Source organism: Lepidochelys kempii, chromosome 14 (genome assembly GCF_965140265.1).
Source record: "Lepidochelys kempii isolate rLepKem1 chromosome 14, rLepKem1.hap2, whole genome shotgun sequence".
Lineage (NCBI taxonomy): Eukaryota > Metazoa > Chordata > Testudines > Cheloniidae > Lepidochelys > Lepidochelys kempii.
The window spans coordinates 1,381,412-1,398,274 of record NC_133269.1 but is presented as its reverse complement, the minus strand read 5'-3'; the positions used below and the strand labels follow the sequence as shown (position 1 = coordinate 1,398,274).

The 16,863-nt window shown below is 59.7% G+C and overlaps 1 protein-coding gene across 1 annotated transcript in view; it reads left to right on the top strand.

Annotated features, from left to right (window-relative positions):
• Positions 1 to 7,009: 7,009 nt before the first annotated feature.
• TIMP2 (TIMP metallopeptidase inhibitor 2) overlaps positions 7,010 to 16,863 on the top strand; it is a 31,066-nt gene continuing 21,212 nt past the window's right edge. The window contains exon 1 of the mRNA XM_073310150.1: positions 7,010 to 7,359. Coding sequence (XP_073166251.1) covers positions 7,224 to 7,359 — 136 coding nt within the window. The 5' untranslated portion in view covers positions 7,010 to 7,223. The remainder of the gene's footprint in view (positions 7,360 to 16,863) is intronic.

Here is a 16,863-nt window from a genome sequence, read left to right as displayed (position 1 = left end):
CGGCTGTTACTCTGAAACCCCTTTGTTGTGTCATGCAAGGGTTTTAGGCAACAAAGTTCCTCTTGAATTTCATTGGAAGCACAATATCTTGCAATAACTGCCAAACATGGAACGTCGTTTAAATCCACAGTCTCATCAACTGCAACTCCAAACACTGCTGTGTCTTTTAATGCAGTCGTCTGCTTTTTGTTAATGTTTTCTGCCATTTCACTTTCGCGTCTCTCAATTGTTCTGGCAGAGACAGGCAGTTCTTTTATTTTAGATACGATCGTATCTTTATTTGGCAAATCATTGAACAAAACCTCTGAACTGCTGAGAAAAACTTCTTTTATATATTCCCCATCTGTAAACGGCTTTCCATTTTTTGCAATGCACTGTGCAATCTTGTAACTTCCTTCTGTGGCTTGATTTTTTACTTACACTTAAGCATTTAAAAACACTGCTTTGCTTCTCATATCCTCCTACTGTCTTTTGGATTGATTCACTCTTGACTGATTCGTCAAGAAAGGTTTTCTTGTGCTTCGTTTGAAAATGCCATTGAACCCTTGGTGTGTGACAAACAACACTTTCACAACAGAAAGCACAAACAGCACGGTCCTTCTTTTGAATAAATCCAAATGTGTCCATCCAAGAAGGCTGAAACGAACAGACATCGAACTCTGCTTTCTTAGGAGCTGACATTTTGTCAAACGTACCCCTCAACTTACAATGGGGAAAAATCATGACAGATGGCACGCACAATGTCAAATGCAGCATGCTGTTCCACGTGGCGTGATAGGGATATAAGAAGCAAATCAGGACTTAAAAATATCCCCGTACAGTGGTGCTGGAACAATTTTTAAGGTGGGCTGCTGAGCTGCGCCCCCTCTTGCCCCTGTCTGCACCCCTCACTGCCCAGGCTGGGGCCAGTGCATCACAGTTGGGGGAGGCTGAAGAGCCCCGGGCCAGCGGCCGGGACCCCAGGCTGGCAGCAGAGCCCCTGGGACCAGTGGCTGGGACCCAGGGCCGGCAGCAGGCTGAGTGGGGCCGGCGGACGGGACCCTGGGTGTCAGGGGGCCGGCGGTAGGACCCCACGCTGGCAGCAGAGCCCTGAGGCCGGCAGCCAGGACCTGGGAAGTGTGAGTGCCACTCAAAATCATCTCACGCGCCATAGGTTGGCCACCCCTGTGCTAAGGAGATGCTTTGCGACCAGACAAGCTGCCGCCACACGTGATCTTCATCTTGCGTGAAGAAGGCTTGGTCTCCTTCAGAACCGGCCCCCTTCCCGGGTTGCCCTGAGTGGAAACACTGAGCTCGCCCCCCTGCCCTCCCCACAGGGGCACTCGGGTTCTCTTCTGGGCATCACCGTGGAGCTTACGGAACACGATGGAGCCCAACTCCCAGGAGATGCTCCCTAGGGCTGGTATCTAAAGTCATCCTCCCCTGGGATCTCCAGCCCATGTGCAGGCCTTGCCTGGGCCCATGGTGTGCTGGCTGGCGTGCCCTTCTCCCGGGGCCCATCCACGCTGCCTTGTGCGACCTGGGGAACTGCACGGCCTTGCACTAATCTGCTGGGCCTGGTCCTTAGCTGGCACCTTGGGAACCCCTCGTTCCTTAGTTAAAGGGACGCGCTGGGTGGCCTGTATCAGGGCATAGAGAGGGCGCTTGTGGGGCTGGCCTGGCCAGGGGCCCATTTGTCTGTGCTCCCGGCTCTGACAGGCTCAGTGGCTCCCGAGCAGGTACCAGGAACCCTCTAATGGGGGTTAACGGCCTCACCTGCCTGACCCCACGATTGGTGCCTGGCTCCTGTCCAGAAGCTGGGGGTGGGGGTCGGGTATCTCCTTCTGAGTTAGCTTCTCATTTAACCCTAGCTCTGCCAGCTCGTTCAGTAATGACCATGCAAAGGCTGAGACCCCATGAGATAGCAAGGGGTTTGTGATGCACCCCCCATCCCAAGGGGCACCCTCATTTGCACACTTGGTGCTTGGCCTCCAGATGAGGCTGGTCACACTCCTGTGCCCCAACACCAGCACCCCCTGGGCCCCAGTGCTTTCTCCCAAGACTCCAGCGTCCCTTCCCCACCCAGCACCCTGTCCCTCTGTTGCCTGCCCCCCAGGGCTGAACTGGACAGGGGGAAGTAATGGTGCTCTGCCAGCTCTGCCCAGAAGCCATGCTTTGCCCTTTGCCAGACCCTTCTTGCAATAGATTCAGCAGACTTTCAAAATATGATCATACATGTTCTGAGGGAACTGCTGGGCTCCCCAGGCGGGGGCCCTCCTCAAGCAGGGTCTGGGTGCTCCTGTGGGCTCTGCTGGGCTCAGCTCCTTAGTTTGGAAGGGTGGGGAAATAAATGGTATCTCCCAAATGCCACCTGCCCCGCTCCTCGCTCTAGCCAGATCATGCTCCTCTGTCTCCTTCCGTCCATGCTGTGCTGAACAGGGATAGTTGGTATTTAGCTCAGCGACCCTGGGCACCTGCATTAGTGCCCACTGAGATGAGTGGGGCAGTTCCCACCTCTCCGAGCCATTGTCTTAGACTCTCTGCAGACTCAGGCAGGCCGCTGCATTGACTCACAGCTTGCTCGCTGAACCCCGAGTCGGGAGTGCAAGGAGGCCGCTTGAAAGGGGCAGCACTTGCTGACTTGCCATCGCCCTACTCCCCTGCCAGCAGTACCCTGAGTTCTCCACCAGGTCCCATACCCCTCTGCACCCTGCGTGGAAAGGTGGCAACACTGTGCCGCTGGCTGCATTCTACGCACTGGCCTGCTCCAGGGTGCAGCCGTTGCCCTAAGAGCCCAGCGTGCTTCTCCTGCCTGTGTCATTGTCATGCTCTGCTCACAAACGTATTTCCTTTGGCAGCTGAGGAAGGAGCTGCAGGGCTAGCGCATGCTGCTGGGTGAGGTAGGGGCCACACTGCCACCGCCCTCTGCATCACAAGAGCAGATGCGTCTCATGCCAGCTTCGCGTCAGCGTTCCCTGCTCTGGTCCCTGGGACAGGCGGCACTTGGTACTCTGAACAGCCTGCCAAGAACAGGGCCCGGGGACAGGCACAGCGGGGGCAGGAGTGGCAGATGCCAGGGCTGGGAGTGGCCCACGGCATGGGCACAGTGGGGGCATGCCTTGCCGTAAGTGTAAACGCTGGATCCATTCTCCATCCAGCAGCCCTGAGCAGGGGATGATATTTGAAGCCTGAGGTCAAGGAGCTGCTGGCAGGCTGAGTGGCACCAGCTGGGACCCTGTGGGTATGCAGCCTAGGGGACTGTGCAGATGGTCTCCGGGCAGTGTGAGAAAGGTCTGGGCTCTGCCAGTTTGTTGGGTACTCCCCTTCCCTGGCCCAGGAGGGTGAAGTGCCAGCTGGGACTACAGCACCCTCTTTATTTTGGGGAGAGGGGACAGAGGCAGCCAGGGGGACCAGACCTGTAGCCTCGGGCCAGGCTCAAAGCCACTGAACCACAGCACAGATCTAGAGAGAGCCAGGGCCAGGCATGCCAGGAGGGGGCTGGGCTTTTGCGAGCCAGGACTCTGGTGGCAGCCATGACTTGCCTCACTCAGTCTCCTCTGGGGAGTGCCCCTTCTTCCCATCAGAGCCAACTTCCCCTCTCCTGCTCCACCTTCAGGAGCCAGGGCCCAGCCACCCAGAATTGCCCTAATGCGGCCTGTGTGCTCAGCCGGGACGTGGGGCAGGTTGGTCTGGGATGGGAGTGGCTCTTTCTGAGATGACCATTGCTGGGGTGTGGGGTGAAACTCCCCTCAGCCTGAGGTGCTGATGTGCCGGGGCCGGGGCCCTCTCCCCAGGGCAGAGCCAGGCAGGCAGGCTCCTTCCCCTCCCCCTGCCCGTGTTTACTGAATGCCTCTGGAGAGCGGAGCAATGAGCCAGCATGGCGCTGGACATGTGTTTCCATTTATCCCAAACAGCCGTGACTCACCGCTGGGCTGGGGGGAGCTTCCTCCAGCGCCTCAGCGGAACATTCCCTGCAGGGGCCTGCTGCCCCCCGAAACCATCCGAGAGCAGGGGAGCCCTATCCCGGCCCACTCTGGACCCCAGAGCCACCCGGCTCCCAGCTCCAACAGTGCTGTGGGGCCCCCAGCGGCTCCTCTCTTGCCGCTGGCTTAACTAAGTCAGCTCTGGCTTTGTCTCGGCTTCTCTCTCTCTGGGCCACCCCCAGCCTAGCTTTCTCTCGGTGGGCCTAGCCCATGCCTCCCACCCCACCACCTTGGGGCCCTTCTCTTCCTCCTGCTGTAGCACCTGGGTTGGCCAATCCCTCTGTTGTCACTCCCACCCCATCCCACATCCCAGGTACCACCTCGGTTTCCCTGCTGAGCTCCTTAGCCACACCTGTCTCCTGCAGCTGTCACAGGGCCTTGGCCTCCAGCATTGCTGTGATTGACAATAAGGCAGCACCCCAGGCTCTGGTGCGGACCGGGGTGCCACCCTGCTATGTGTGCTCCAAACCCCCTCACCCCCATTCCAAGACAGCCCCATGGCCATTCCAGAGCCAAGTTCCCAACTGTCCTCCCCCATGTGGCCCCACTGGTCTTGAGGGCTCGGCCCCTCTCTAGAGCCATGCCCCGTCCTTCCGTGATGCTCACTGCCCCCTTCAGTATCAGAGGCCAGTGCTGCTGTTGAGGGGGACTGTGATGGGGCCTTCACCCCACACCGGTCCTGAAGGGGTTAAGGTGGCTAGATGGGCCAATTAACCACATAGGCTGCTCCTTGAAGGAGCCAGGGCTCAATAATGCTTAATTAGGGCTGAAGCTCCCCTGGACAGGGCTTGTGAAAAGCTGAGAACAGAAGGACAGGTGCAGGGGGCAATAGGCTGTAGTCACCCCCTGACCAGAGAGAGGGGTGTTAGCAATTACAGGCTCTGGTAAGAAGCCCAAGGGTGGAGTAGCCACAGGGCGGAGGAAGCTCGGCCAGGCAGAAAACGCAGAGGACGGAGGGGGGAAAGTAGGCTGGAACCCAGGGAAGTAGCAACCAGGTCTGGGAGTGAGTAGCCCACAGCTGCGGAGCATGGGGTCCCTGGGCTGGCACAGCTTGGAATGGCAGAGAGATGCTGACGGACCCTGAAAGGGGAGGACTACAGAGACCTGGCTAGAGGACTGAATGAGAGTCCTGGAGGGGAGAGAGAGAGCTGGAGGGCAGCCATGAGACCCTGGTGAGCTAATCCCCAGATGAGCCATGAGGAGGCGTGGTGGGGGTGACTCATGAATCCCGTTACAGGGACCCAGTGGGGAGGGCTTCCTGTGCATCCCACCGCCCAGGGGACAGCGCTGGCAAAGCGGGGAGAAAGAGGAAAGGTGCAGCTCACTAAACGTGATACTGATTCCAGCTCCGCCCTGTGCTAGCTCTCAGGCATGCTGATATTTAGTACCCGGGCATGAGCACCTGGCTAGAACAGACTTCTCCTTGTTGAAAACCCACATCTCTGGGTGTTTTAAGTTATTGGGACTCCAGAGAACGCTTGAAAATCGTGTGCCTGGCAGTGAAACAGCAGGAGTGCTGGGATATAATGCATTGTCTTTGGGTTTCAGAGTTAATACCCCACTGAGGTGAATGGGGCAATTCATCCTCCTCCAAACGATTGTCTCAGACTGCCGGCAGACTCAGGTAAGTGTTCGCCCAATGCTCACATGTAGGCTGCATCTTTGTTGTTTCCTGCCATCCAGGAGAACGTGGCCTTTTCTCCAATGCATGCTGAGATGGGAGCCCAGTGCCATGGCAAGGAGCGGGGTCGTGGCTGCTTGTTCGTGATGTTGAGCTGGAGTTCTGAGCAGACTGTCCCCGCGGTGTAGCGGGCAGCACTGAGTCCCCACAGCCCTGCCAGGTACAGCCACAGAGCTGTGTGTCCTCCCCATTCTCACGCCGAGGCAAGAACGGCTGAAGAGCCTGAGCGTGGAGTGACCAGGAAAGCTGTGTCCGCTGCATGTGGCTGTCGGTGTGATCACAAAGCCTGCCTCCTCCAGTGCTGAAATGGAGGCCTGTGGGGAGCCAGGCCCAGGCTGTGTCCGGGGGGCGGGGGCTGCGCTGAGGGCTGCCGGGCCCAGAGAGAAGATCTGAGCTTTGTGTGCTCAGTAAAGGACGAGGGTCTGGAAAGTGGCACGTTGATGGGGGTGAGCAGTGCTCGGTCCCAGGCTGTGGTGCTCAGGGGACCAGAGATGGGGAAGGGGGGGCAAGAGCTGGGAAGAGACCAGCAGGAGAAACCAGGAAATGCTTGGGCACAGACATAATCCCAGCCCTCGGAGGAAATGTCCTGCTCCGCTCAGCACTGGCCAGGTGCCAGCTCCACGTGAGGCTGTGTCTGGGCTGGTGCTGATGTTGCAGCCGTGGGCCCTTGGCTCCTGAGCGCAGGGGAATGTGATGGCCGGAACCCTGCCCCTTCCCCCAGCGCCCACATTTCTGGGGAAGCAAAGAACCCCCTGGCCATGATCCTCTTCCTAAAATACCGGCCAAGACGGCATGCCATGGCCCTGTGCTGCCAGGGCGGGGCACGCCCCCAGTGCGCTGGGGAGGCACCTGTCTCCGCGATGGTGAGGTTACTCCTGCCAGCAGCGGGGGGCTCTCTGGAAGGCTCTGCCCCCCGGGGTGGAGCGGAGCCCCACAGGAGGGGGCACCCTGCAGCTGTGGCCTTGCTCTCATGGCCAGTGCTGGGAAAGGCGCTTGGCTGTGCCCCCTCCCCCCGCCTTGGGCACCCGGCTGACTGCGGCCCAGGCCTGGCCATTGCTGGGCGCTGGCAGGGCCAGGGGCCGGGGCTGACCCAGGGGCCGGTTCCGCGGGGGACGACCCTCCCCCAGCCCCCAGCAGAGCTGACTCCCCAGGTGGGGCGGGGCAGAGGGGCCCGGAACTTGCCCCAGCTCGGCGGGGCCCTGCCCCTCCCAGGGGAGCGGCGCTGCCGCAGGGGGCCGGGGCCGGGGCCGGGGCCGGCCGGCCGCGGACACACGCCGCAGGGCCGGCGGAAGGAAGGGGCGAGAGCGAGCGGCGGAGCGCAGCGGCCTGGCCCGGTGCCACGGGGCGGAGCAGCCGCCAGCCCCCAGCGCGTTAAAAGCCGCTGTCGCCGAGCGGCGCCGCAAACCCTCGGCGCAAGGGAGGCGGCCGCGGCGTCTGCATCTGCTGCCCGCGGGGAAGGCGGCGCTCCAGGCCCGGCGGAGCCGCACTTGGGCGGGAGCCTGGCGGCAGGGGCGCGGCGGGCGGGCAGCTCGCGCCTGGCTGGGTGCGGGGGCCCCCCCGGGCGCTCCGAGACCCGCAAGATGCGCGCGCCCGTGCCCAGCCTGCTGGCCTGGCTGGCGCCGCTGCTGCTGCTGCTGGGGAGGGCGGCGCGCCCGGCCGACGCCTGCAGCTGCTCCCCGGTGCACCCGCAGCAGGCCTTCTGCAACGCCGACCTAGGTAAGGGGCGCCCGCGGCCGCGCGGCGCCGCCTCCCGCCCCAGGGCCCGGCCCGGGCTGCCTGCGGCGGCCGAGGGGCGCTGCCCAGGAAGGTTGGTGGGGCTGGGGGGGCTCCGACGTGCGGCCGCGGGGGCTGGAGCCCGGGCTGCTGGGGGCCGCGCTGGGTTGCGGCAGGGCGGGATTCACCTTTTTGCGGCCCCCGTGGAGGCAGCGGAGCCTGGCGCGGGGCGGTGGGTCCCCGGAGCAAGGGGGCAGCCGGGGGCACTCGCTACAGACCGGCCGTTGCCAGACACACAGTGGCCCGCCCGGCCCTGTGATGCCAGCGTGCCCCTTCCGCTGGGGGGGGGCCACGCCGCGCCACACAGCCCCCAACATCTTCCCTATGGCCAGAGACCCCCCAGCCCCCCCACAAATGCACAGCGCCCTGCACCCCCCCTGCCCAGCACCCCCCCCACAGAACCCGCACTCCCTAGTGCCCCAACCCACACATCTTCCCTGCCCCTTCACAGCCCAGCACCCCCGCCGCGAGAAACCCTCTCCCCCATGCCCTGCCTCCCGGCCCCGGTGCGATCAGCCAGGCCAGGGCCTGCCCCGGCCGGGGTCCCCCAAGACGCACTTCCCCTGGAGGGGCCCAGCCAAGCTCCCCACACTGTTCCCCCCCCACCCCCGCCACTGACACTGGCCAGGCTTCTGCACCAGTCCCAGGCGGCTTGGGTCCGGGGAGACAGGTGGGGCCCCACCAGTGGTGGGAAGCCGAGACTGCCCGGAGCCAGAGGTGCACTGGGGTCCGGCCAGGGGGCAGAGAGGAGCAGGGGGGTGGGGCCGAGGAGGCAGCAGGCAGGTCAAGAGGAGCAAGTGGTGGGTGGGGGGAGCCAGCGGGATCTTGGGGCGCAGTGCAAGTGGAGCAGGCCGGGGCCCCTTCTGAGCATGGGCCCTGTTCCATGGAGCCATTGTAAACCTGGGACTGTTATTCTCGGGGAGGCGGGGGGGTATCGATGAACTCTGCTGCCCCCTGGCTCCGAACTGCCGGGCAAGGGTGCCCGAGACACCGGACGGAGTGTGGGAGGCTGTGATGGCTGGGCCGTGACCTGCCGGCCGGGCCCGGGAACTCGTTTATATGCACTTAGCCGTATAAACCCCCTCGGGGCAGGCTGCGGGGGAAGTAGTAGGAGGATGGGTAGTGCAGGATGAGTTTAAGTGTGCCTGGAATAGGCGCCCGCCCCCCACTTTCCAGCCCTACTGGGTTCATTGGGATCTATTTCTGGGTCCAAGCTTAGGCAGAGCCCTGCGCCCGCGTCTGGTAGCTGCACCCACGGGTAGCACTTTCACCGCATCCAATCAGCAGAGTGGAGCTGGGAAGCTGTTACCTGCCGAGAGCTGAGTTCAAGGGCTTGCTGCTTCCCTGGTAGCTGCTGGGGAGCTGGCCCATCCCAGCACAGTGAGCAAACAGAAGCCCTGGCTGCTCCCACCCCAGTTAAAACCCATGAGAGATTAGCCTGCCGAACAGAGCCATTTCCATGGAGTCCTTGGCAAGTCACTCCCAGTCCTGGACCTGGAGGCGTTTGTGATGGAACAAGGCACTTGCAACCCCCACCCTGCCGGGGAGCCTGGAACTGGATAGGGTGGTGCTGCCTGGGAGGGGCATGGCAGGACTCTCAGGGACTGCCCTGATTCAACACATCTCCCCAGCAGCCTCAAGCTCCCATGGTGCCCTCACCAGGGCAGGAGCTGCTGCTGTCCCATCTCTGCCCAGCAAGCGTGGAGCCCACCTGTGCACATGAGAGCTGGACTGGGCCTGCTCCATCACAGCCAGCTGGCTCTGGCGAGAGACAGGAACAGGAGCCTGCTGTCCCCCTCGTGTGCCATCTGCCTCTGACGCTCGGGCCATTTGGCTTTCAGCTGAGAATCATTTGTGCTTTAGCTGTTGCCATCACCGCCTGCTACCTAGCTAGCGGTCGGTGCCCTGCCCTCACTCCCTGCTCCCTCAAGCCCGTGGGACCGGACACACACGGCTTAAAGTGGGGCCTCCTGTCTTATCTTCTCTTTCACCACCTTGCAGTTATCAAATTTATTGCATGTTTTATGGTTCCCTGCGTCATCCTCCAGGCCTGGCCGAGTTGGCCTGCTGGCGTGTGGGAGGCTGCGTAGATGAAGCTAAAACAGCAAAGCACCCAAGAGTGACGTCTCGTAGCTCTCTCCAGACCCAGCGCCAGTCTCAAACGGAACTTGAGCTTCTCAGGGTTTGTGGCCTCAGGGCTTCTGTCTGTTTAATTTGAAGTGGTGCTGGGTGGGAGAGTGTGTGTCAGTCTGTGCTGCCAGGAGTGTGTCTGTCTGGTAGGGTGGGACTTCCCTGGGCCATTCTCGCTCTCTGGGGTTCTGAATCAGGTAGCAGAGGTGGGATGAAGATCCTCCTCGAGAAGTCTGAGCTTTGTTCCCTGCATCCCTGCACACCCCTCCCCCAGGCTCAGCCTGGGCACTGGGCCTGTGGAGGGCGAGTACCAGGCACAAGTGAAGCTGTCTGCTCTGGTGGGTTGGGCTCACTGCAGCTGAGCCCCTAATGACAAAACCTAGCATTGCATGTTGCCATTTTGATTTACTCAAGCTCGCTGGGGACACCCTGGGCAAGGCGAGAGCTTTGTTAGTCCTGTTGCTGACTGGACACTGTTCCCAAAGGGTCCCTGGCACTCTACAACAGGCTGGGAATGCTGAGCAGAGAGCCGGGCCCGGCCTGGGGAGTGGGCCATGTTGGGCTGGGTCACCTTCTGTCGGTTCCTTACTTCCAGGCATTTCCTTTCCTCTATCCCAGTTTTATTCGGCTTGGATGCTGCTGAAAGGGAGGTCTTGGCAGGGCTGGGATCCGGATTCCTCTTTCTATGAATAATACCCTTATTGCATTTAACGTATAAAACAAACTGAGCCCAAGCCCGCTGCCTGCCGCACTCAGGGGCAGCGCCATGCCGCAGCACCCAGGCTTGGCTGGAGGGAGGCATTCTGAAATACTTTGGCAGCTCCGCTTGGCTGACAGCCCAGCCCCCTTCCATCACTGCACACCCTGCGCTGCCCCAGATTCCCCCTTGCTCCTGAGTGCCCAGTGCCCTGGGTGGCCTCCCTGCTTTGCAGGTCTCACCCCTGCCTGTCCCTCAGAGTCCCTCGGGGCCCCGCTGTTTGTTCGGGGGCCTGTGCAAACTGATTTAGGGACAGGAAGATTTTAGACAAAGTGAAGCCGCGTCAATCCAAGCTGCTGGATTCCCTGAATTTTTCAGCGGGAGCTGGGCTGGGTGCTATAGCTGTAGTTCACAGCACACATCAGCTGGCCCCTGTGTCACTTTCCTGCCCTCATCCTCCCAGGGTCCCCACTCCTCATGCAGGCTCCAGCCTCAGTGGTCCCTCTGGATGGTTCATTGGTGACAGGGCCTTGGGGGAGTGACTAAAGCGGGAAATGCTGCCGGGAATTGGGCTAGGGGGGTGGGCACTCACCTGCCCTAGTTGGGATCCTGGCCATGGTTGCACCACCCGTCTGGCTGCGAAGTAAAATCCACCTGTGAGTGAGGAGAGAGAGCTCCCCAGCGAGCAGCCCCCAGCAGGGCAGAGACCTGGCCTGTGGCCCAGTGAACACTGCCAAGGAAGAGGCAGCTGGTGCCCTTGGCTCTGACCTGTCCTAGCTTCTCTCCCACATGGAGGAGAAACGCTTTGGGGCATTCAGCCCGGCTGCCTTGATTCCGTCTATCTCGGTTGGGGGGAGGGGTGTGTGGAGGGCATGGCTGCAGTACAGGCCCAGGATGTCCGACTTCCAAGGTTTATTCTCTGGCCCATGTTATAGGGGTGTTACCTGCACACTCTAGGGCCCCCCACCTTTGCCTTTCCATGGGCTCAAGGCGCAACCTGGTTAGTTTAGGCACCCCCACCCTTTCCCAGTTCCTAGGGCTCTGGGCAAAAGGCACCTATCCTTACCCAGTTCCTAGGGCTCAGCCCACTCATACCCAGTTCCTCGGGCTCAGGGCATACTCTTCTGCAGGTTTGCAGGGTCTTTTACTAGTGACAGAGCCTTACACAGTCATATTCTTAATCTCTGTTTATTAACAGTCCTCAAAACAGACTGCACACGCAAAGCATACAATGGTCACCACTCCCAGTGAGGCAGACAAACTTTTCCTGGGGGCCAGTCAGGATCAGGTCTTCCGGGGACTCTAGCTTCTGCACAATATGGTTGGCAGGGTGCTGAGGTCTGGCAACTCTGATCTTGGGCTATGTCCTGGAGTTGGTTCCAAGGAACTTCCTTTTGGACCCTAGTTTATGTAGTTAAAACTTGGGTCCTGCTTAGCTGTATGGTAACCAATCACTGTAAACTAAAGTCCTACAAGACAGTATTTTTCACCAATCCTAGCACATTATGAAACAATTCTTTACCCAATCAGATCCCACCATCTTAGTTGACTTAAATCTTACAAAATTAGTTATGCAACAGACAGAAACAGTTAAAGAGCTGGACAGAGACCCTACAGATGAACAATAGAGAAGTAGGGACCATAAAGGCAAAACAAGAGACGGGGAGATTTCACAATCACAACCGTTGAAGCGGTGCCTTGCCAGACAGAATGCATCAAACAGTGTTTTCGTTCGACGTCCTGCGATCTGTTTATCTGGTGGTGCTGCTGCTAGGACAGGAGCCTCCTTAACAGCCTGATGTGACGCGGTTGTGATGCAATTTAGATGGAATGTGAGGATGTGACTTTCTGCTCCTTAGCTCATGGCTGCTGCTGCCCTAATGGGGCTGCAGAAAGAGACTGGGACTGGACGATCACCGTGGTCCCTCTGGCCTTGGGCTATGTGATGCTGCTTGGGTGTCTCCCTGCACGGGCTGTGCCCGCTGGGAGGGGCGCGATCGCTCAGAGGCCAGGGAGCCAGCTCTGCCTGGGCTGGGCAGAGACGCAAATGGGCATGAACAGAGAGCCTGATTTCTGGGCCCTGCTTTAGGAAGGGGGGAGTAGGTTTTGAGCTTTGGGTAGTGGGGGCAGCAGGGAAGGGTACCAGACCTGGAGCCAGGAGGTCTTGAATTCGTATCTTGGTTGCGGGTGACTTTGGGCAAGTCACTTGGCTTCTCTGTGCATCTTTCCCTGCCCCACATCCCCCTCATCCTGAGTTGCCTGGTGGAGACCTCAGGCCCATGGCCCATCAGGGTATGAGACCAGTGCAGGGAGTGCTGTTCCCCTCCCCTCTGGGGAAGCCAGCCCAGGGTTTGCCTCATGGCCCTGGGGCCACTTACCTTTCCTCTATGGCCCTGATTCTGCTGCCTTGTTCAGGCTGGAGCTCTCCTGGGCTAGTCTCCAGCCCAGCCAGCCCCACACAGAGAACAACAGATTTTCAGAGTAGCAGCCATGTTAGTCTGTATCCGTAAAAAGAAAAGGAGTGCTTGTTGCATTCAATGAAGTGAGCTGTAGCTCACGAAAGCTTATGCTCAGATAAATTTGTTAGTCTCTAAGGTGCCACAAGTACTCCTTTTCTTTTTACAGAGAACAACATGGCCTCTGGGCAGGCTGCAGCCCCTGGCTTTGTGCAAGGACTCGCCCCGTGGCCCCGGCCCCACTTGCAGATTCCTTGGGGCCTCTGGCTGGTTAGTCACAAGCCCTGGGGAAGTGCCCGAGGCCAGCAGCACATGGAAACAACCCACAGGAGGAGCAGAAGGGGGAGGCTGGGCAAGTGGGGACTCCAGCTCTGATCGTCCCCCAGCATTCGTCTGAGGGACGGGAGGCCTGCAGCTTGCTCTGGAGTGGTCTGCCTGCACTGCAGCAGGGCTGGGAGAGCGTGGCACGTGGCTGGGGAGAGAACGGAGCCCCCAGGGGATTCAGACGCACAGGGGAGCCGCAGGGGAGTTGTGTGTCTGAAGCCCTGTGTCACTGCTGGAAAGCCCAGCCTTGGCAGCTGCTTCATGTAAAGAGTGGAGCAGCCCAAACCAGTACCAGCAGGCATGCCTGCTGTGGACAGCCTGCCCCACTGCCTGGGGCCTTGGCCCATCCTGGCCCTTTCCCGGAAACTCCCTGTCACCTGCCGGGTCCTGTCTTTCCCTGACTGAGCTGTAGAGAGCCTTCCTTCAGATCCACCCCCAGCAGCACGTTGGCATTGTCTCACTTGCCTTCTTCAGGAAATCGCTCCACCCGGAGTGGGGGTGCTGGCCTGGCCCGGAGCGGGAGAAGGGGGGGGCGCTGGTCTGGAGCGGGGTGGGGGGGGATGGTGGGCGGTGGCAGGGCTGCTGGTGGTTTCCCTGTTCTGTCACATGGCCCGTTCTGGCTGGGGATCGAGATGCTGGTGGGCTAGGGCAAGGGAGTCCCAGCTGCAGGGCAGGCTCTGGGTTCCTGCTCTGCAGCTGGGCTCTTTTCCTGATGATGCCGGTTGGCACCCCAGAGCAGTAACAATATAAAATGGCAGGTTTCAGAGTAGCAGCCGTGTTAGTCTGTATCTGCAAAAAGAAAAGGAGGACTTGTGGCACCTTAGAGACGAACACGTTTATTTGAGCATAAGCTTTCGTGAGCTACAGCTCACTTCATCGGATGCATTCAGTGGAAAATACCGTGAGAAGATTTATATACGTAGAGAACATGAAACAATGGGTGTTATCATACACACTGTAACCAGAGTGATCACTTGAGCTATTACCAGCAGGAGAGCAGGGCTGGGGGAGAGAAACCTTTTGTAGTGATAATCAAGGTGGGCCATTTCCAGCAGTTGACAAGAACGTCTGAGGAATGGGGCGGGGGGAATAAACATGGGGAAATAGTTTTACCCATCCACTCCCAGTCTCTATTCAAGCCTAAGTTAATTGTATCCAGTTTGCAAATTAATTCCACTTCAGCAGTCTCTCGTTGGAATCTGTTTTTGAAGTGTTTTTGTTGAAGAACAGTTGGAGAACACTTCAATCTCTTTGGTCACTCGATTACAGACCGAAAAGTTGCAATTCTTCAACAAAAAAACTTCAAAATCAGACTCCAACGAGACTGCTGCTCTCCTGCTGGTAATAGCTCACCTTACCTGATCACTCTGGTTACAGTGTGTATGGTAACACCCATTGTTTCATGTTCTCTATGTATATAAATCTCCCCACTGTATTTTCCACTGAATGCATCCGATGAAGTGAGCTGTAGCCCACGGAAGCTTATGCTCTAATCAATGTGTGAGTCTCTAAGGTGCCACAAATCCTCCTGTTCTTAATATAAAATGGGCTGTGAAGAGAGATCCGTAGAGGTTTCACTCCCTTCAGGCTAGCCTATGCTGGTGTAAATCCAGACTCCAATGACCCCAGATTTACACCTTAGAGAAGGGTCTAGCCCATTGCCAGGATTTGTCGTGCACCAACAGAGCCATATAAATAATGTGCAGACCTTGCAATGAAAAATAACCACCTGCAACGCCTCCTTCTGCCAGGATCCCTAAGCTTAGCAGCCTCTGCTTCCCTTGCAGCTAATGGTTGAGCCCAGGGCCCAGATCCGAGCGTTTCCCTGTGGCTGACGACACCGGCTCATGCCCAGGGAAGCCCCGCGCACAGGTCTGTCCTGGCAGGTCGGTCGAGGAGGAGTTGCTAGGGTGGAGTGTGGCTGTGATCTTTGTGGCACCTTTCAAGGAATCCAAAATGCCTGTGGGTGCTTCCCAGCAAACCCTCTGTTGGCAGTGCCAAGCCTGCCAGCGCTGGGAGGAGACGCCAGGGGCTGGGATGCCTCATGCTGGCCACGCGAATGGCTCTCCCTCTTGCCTGAGTCAATCTTGCTGTGTCACAGCTGCTTGAGATGGAGTGAGCTCACTTCCTGTCCCAGTGCCCCTCCGAACTGGGGCATGCAGGAGCCAGGGAACCTCCTGCTGACCCCAGGGAAACACCCAGTGCAGGAGGAGCGGGGAGGCTGGCAAGCAGCTGTTCTTCTTCTTCTGGCTCATCTCTGCCATTAGAAGCCGTTTGTGTTCTGCTGTGCGGGGCCACACCCTACCAGGCCGGGCCGGACGGGGCCACACCCTACCATGCCAGGCTGGGCTGTGCGGGGCCGGGCCGGGCGGGGCAACACCCTACCATGCCAGGCTGGGCTGTGCGGGGCCGGGCCGGGCGGGGCCACACCCTACCATGCCAGGCTGGGCGGGGCTGGGCTGTGTGGGGCCGGACTGGGCTGTGCGGGGCCATACCCTACTATGCCGTGCGGAGCCGGGCTGTGCCGGGTCTGTGGTCCGTCTTAGAAAGCTCACTTGTTTTGCTGCTTTGACTCAGCCGGGTCAATGACTTGTAATTCAGTTCGTTCTTGTCTTCGTTAGCTGAGGACTGTGGGGGCAAACCCGACTGCTGCTCGCACGCGTGCCCGTGGGATCTCCATGCAGGGCCAGCTTTGCCAATGTATCTGTGCCTGTTATTGCACATCTGTGACTGCAGGCAGGATTTGTGCAAGTGGTGACTCCTGCTGCCATGGTAACAGCCTGTGCCGGTGACCTGTTACCCATCTAATTCCTCATCTGGGGGTGGAAATTAACCCTGAAAGCGAGGGCCCCGGGCAGACCGCACCGCACGCTGCCAGGCTCTGTCCCAGAGTCCCTGCAGGGAGCTCTGCGTGGCTGCACTGGGGGTGGAACCAGCCCGTGATTCAGGAGTTTGATGTTGGAGAAGCAGCCAGTCAGACAAGCAGCCGTTAGCCAGGAGCCACATTGTCCAGTCCCGGGGCTGCCCTGGAGGTAACTGCGCTCTGCAGAGTAACGCTGCGAGGCTGCCTGTGGGCCCCCCCCAGGGCACTGCCTATAGCTACGCTGCAGCTCAGGTCAGTTTGACTCAGCCACCCCCGAGCGCTGCAAGTTACGCTGGCCTGAGCGCCGGTGTGGCCCGTGCTGTGTCCTGCTGGTATCACTATGGCTGCTCCTTGCGGGTGGACTGATTAGGCCGGCGGATGGGAGAGCTCTCTCCTGTCGGCTTCAAGCATCTCTGTGTAGCCAGAGTCTAACTGAGAAGCAGCAGGGCAGGGAGCAGCGGAGACCCCCCTCACGCCGGCTGGCTGCAAGTGGAGGGTGGGCCGCTCCCTTTCCCCATGTGGCCCTGCTCAAGGGCCCCTGGGCCAGAGCCGTCCGATCCCAGTGCTGCTGCCTCTGGTCCCGGTGCAGGGCGGAGGAGTCGGGGGGCCGGCAGCTCAGCCCCGGCAGAGCGCTCCCCTTGCGGGCCCCAGGCTCTAATTAAGCTGCAGATTTGGAGCTTGCAGTGTCTGAAGCTTTAATGCTCTCCAGGGCCTCACCATGGTAACCAGTGGGGACACAGGACCTACCAGCTCAGTGCCTGGGAAGTGGCCTTCAGGTGGCGGGGGGGCGCAGCATCGCAGGGTGGGGGGAGTTTTTCGCTCATGGACACATGCTGATCAGCCCCTTGCTCAGGGGAGCTGGCGTCTTAAATGAATTTGGGCCCAGCAGCCCGGTTCCAGTCCGGCTACACGCTAGTTTGATGTCAGGAGGGCAGGGCAGCCTTGGCCGGGGGGGCTGGAACGTCTGCGGTGGGGGT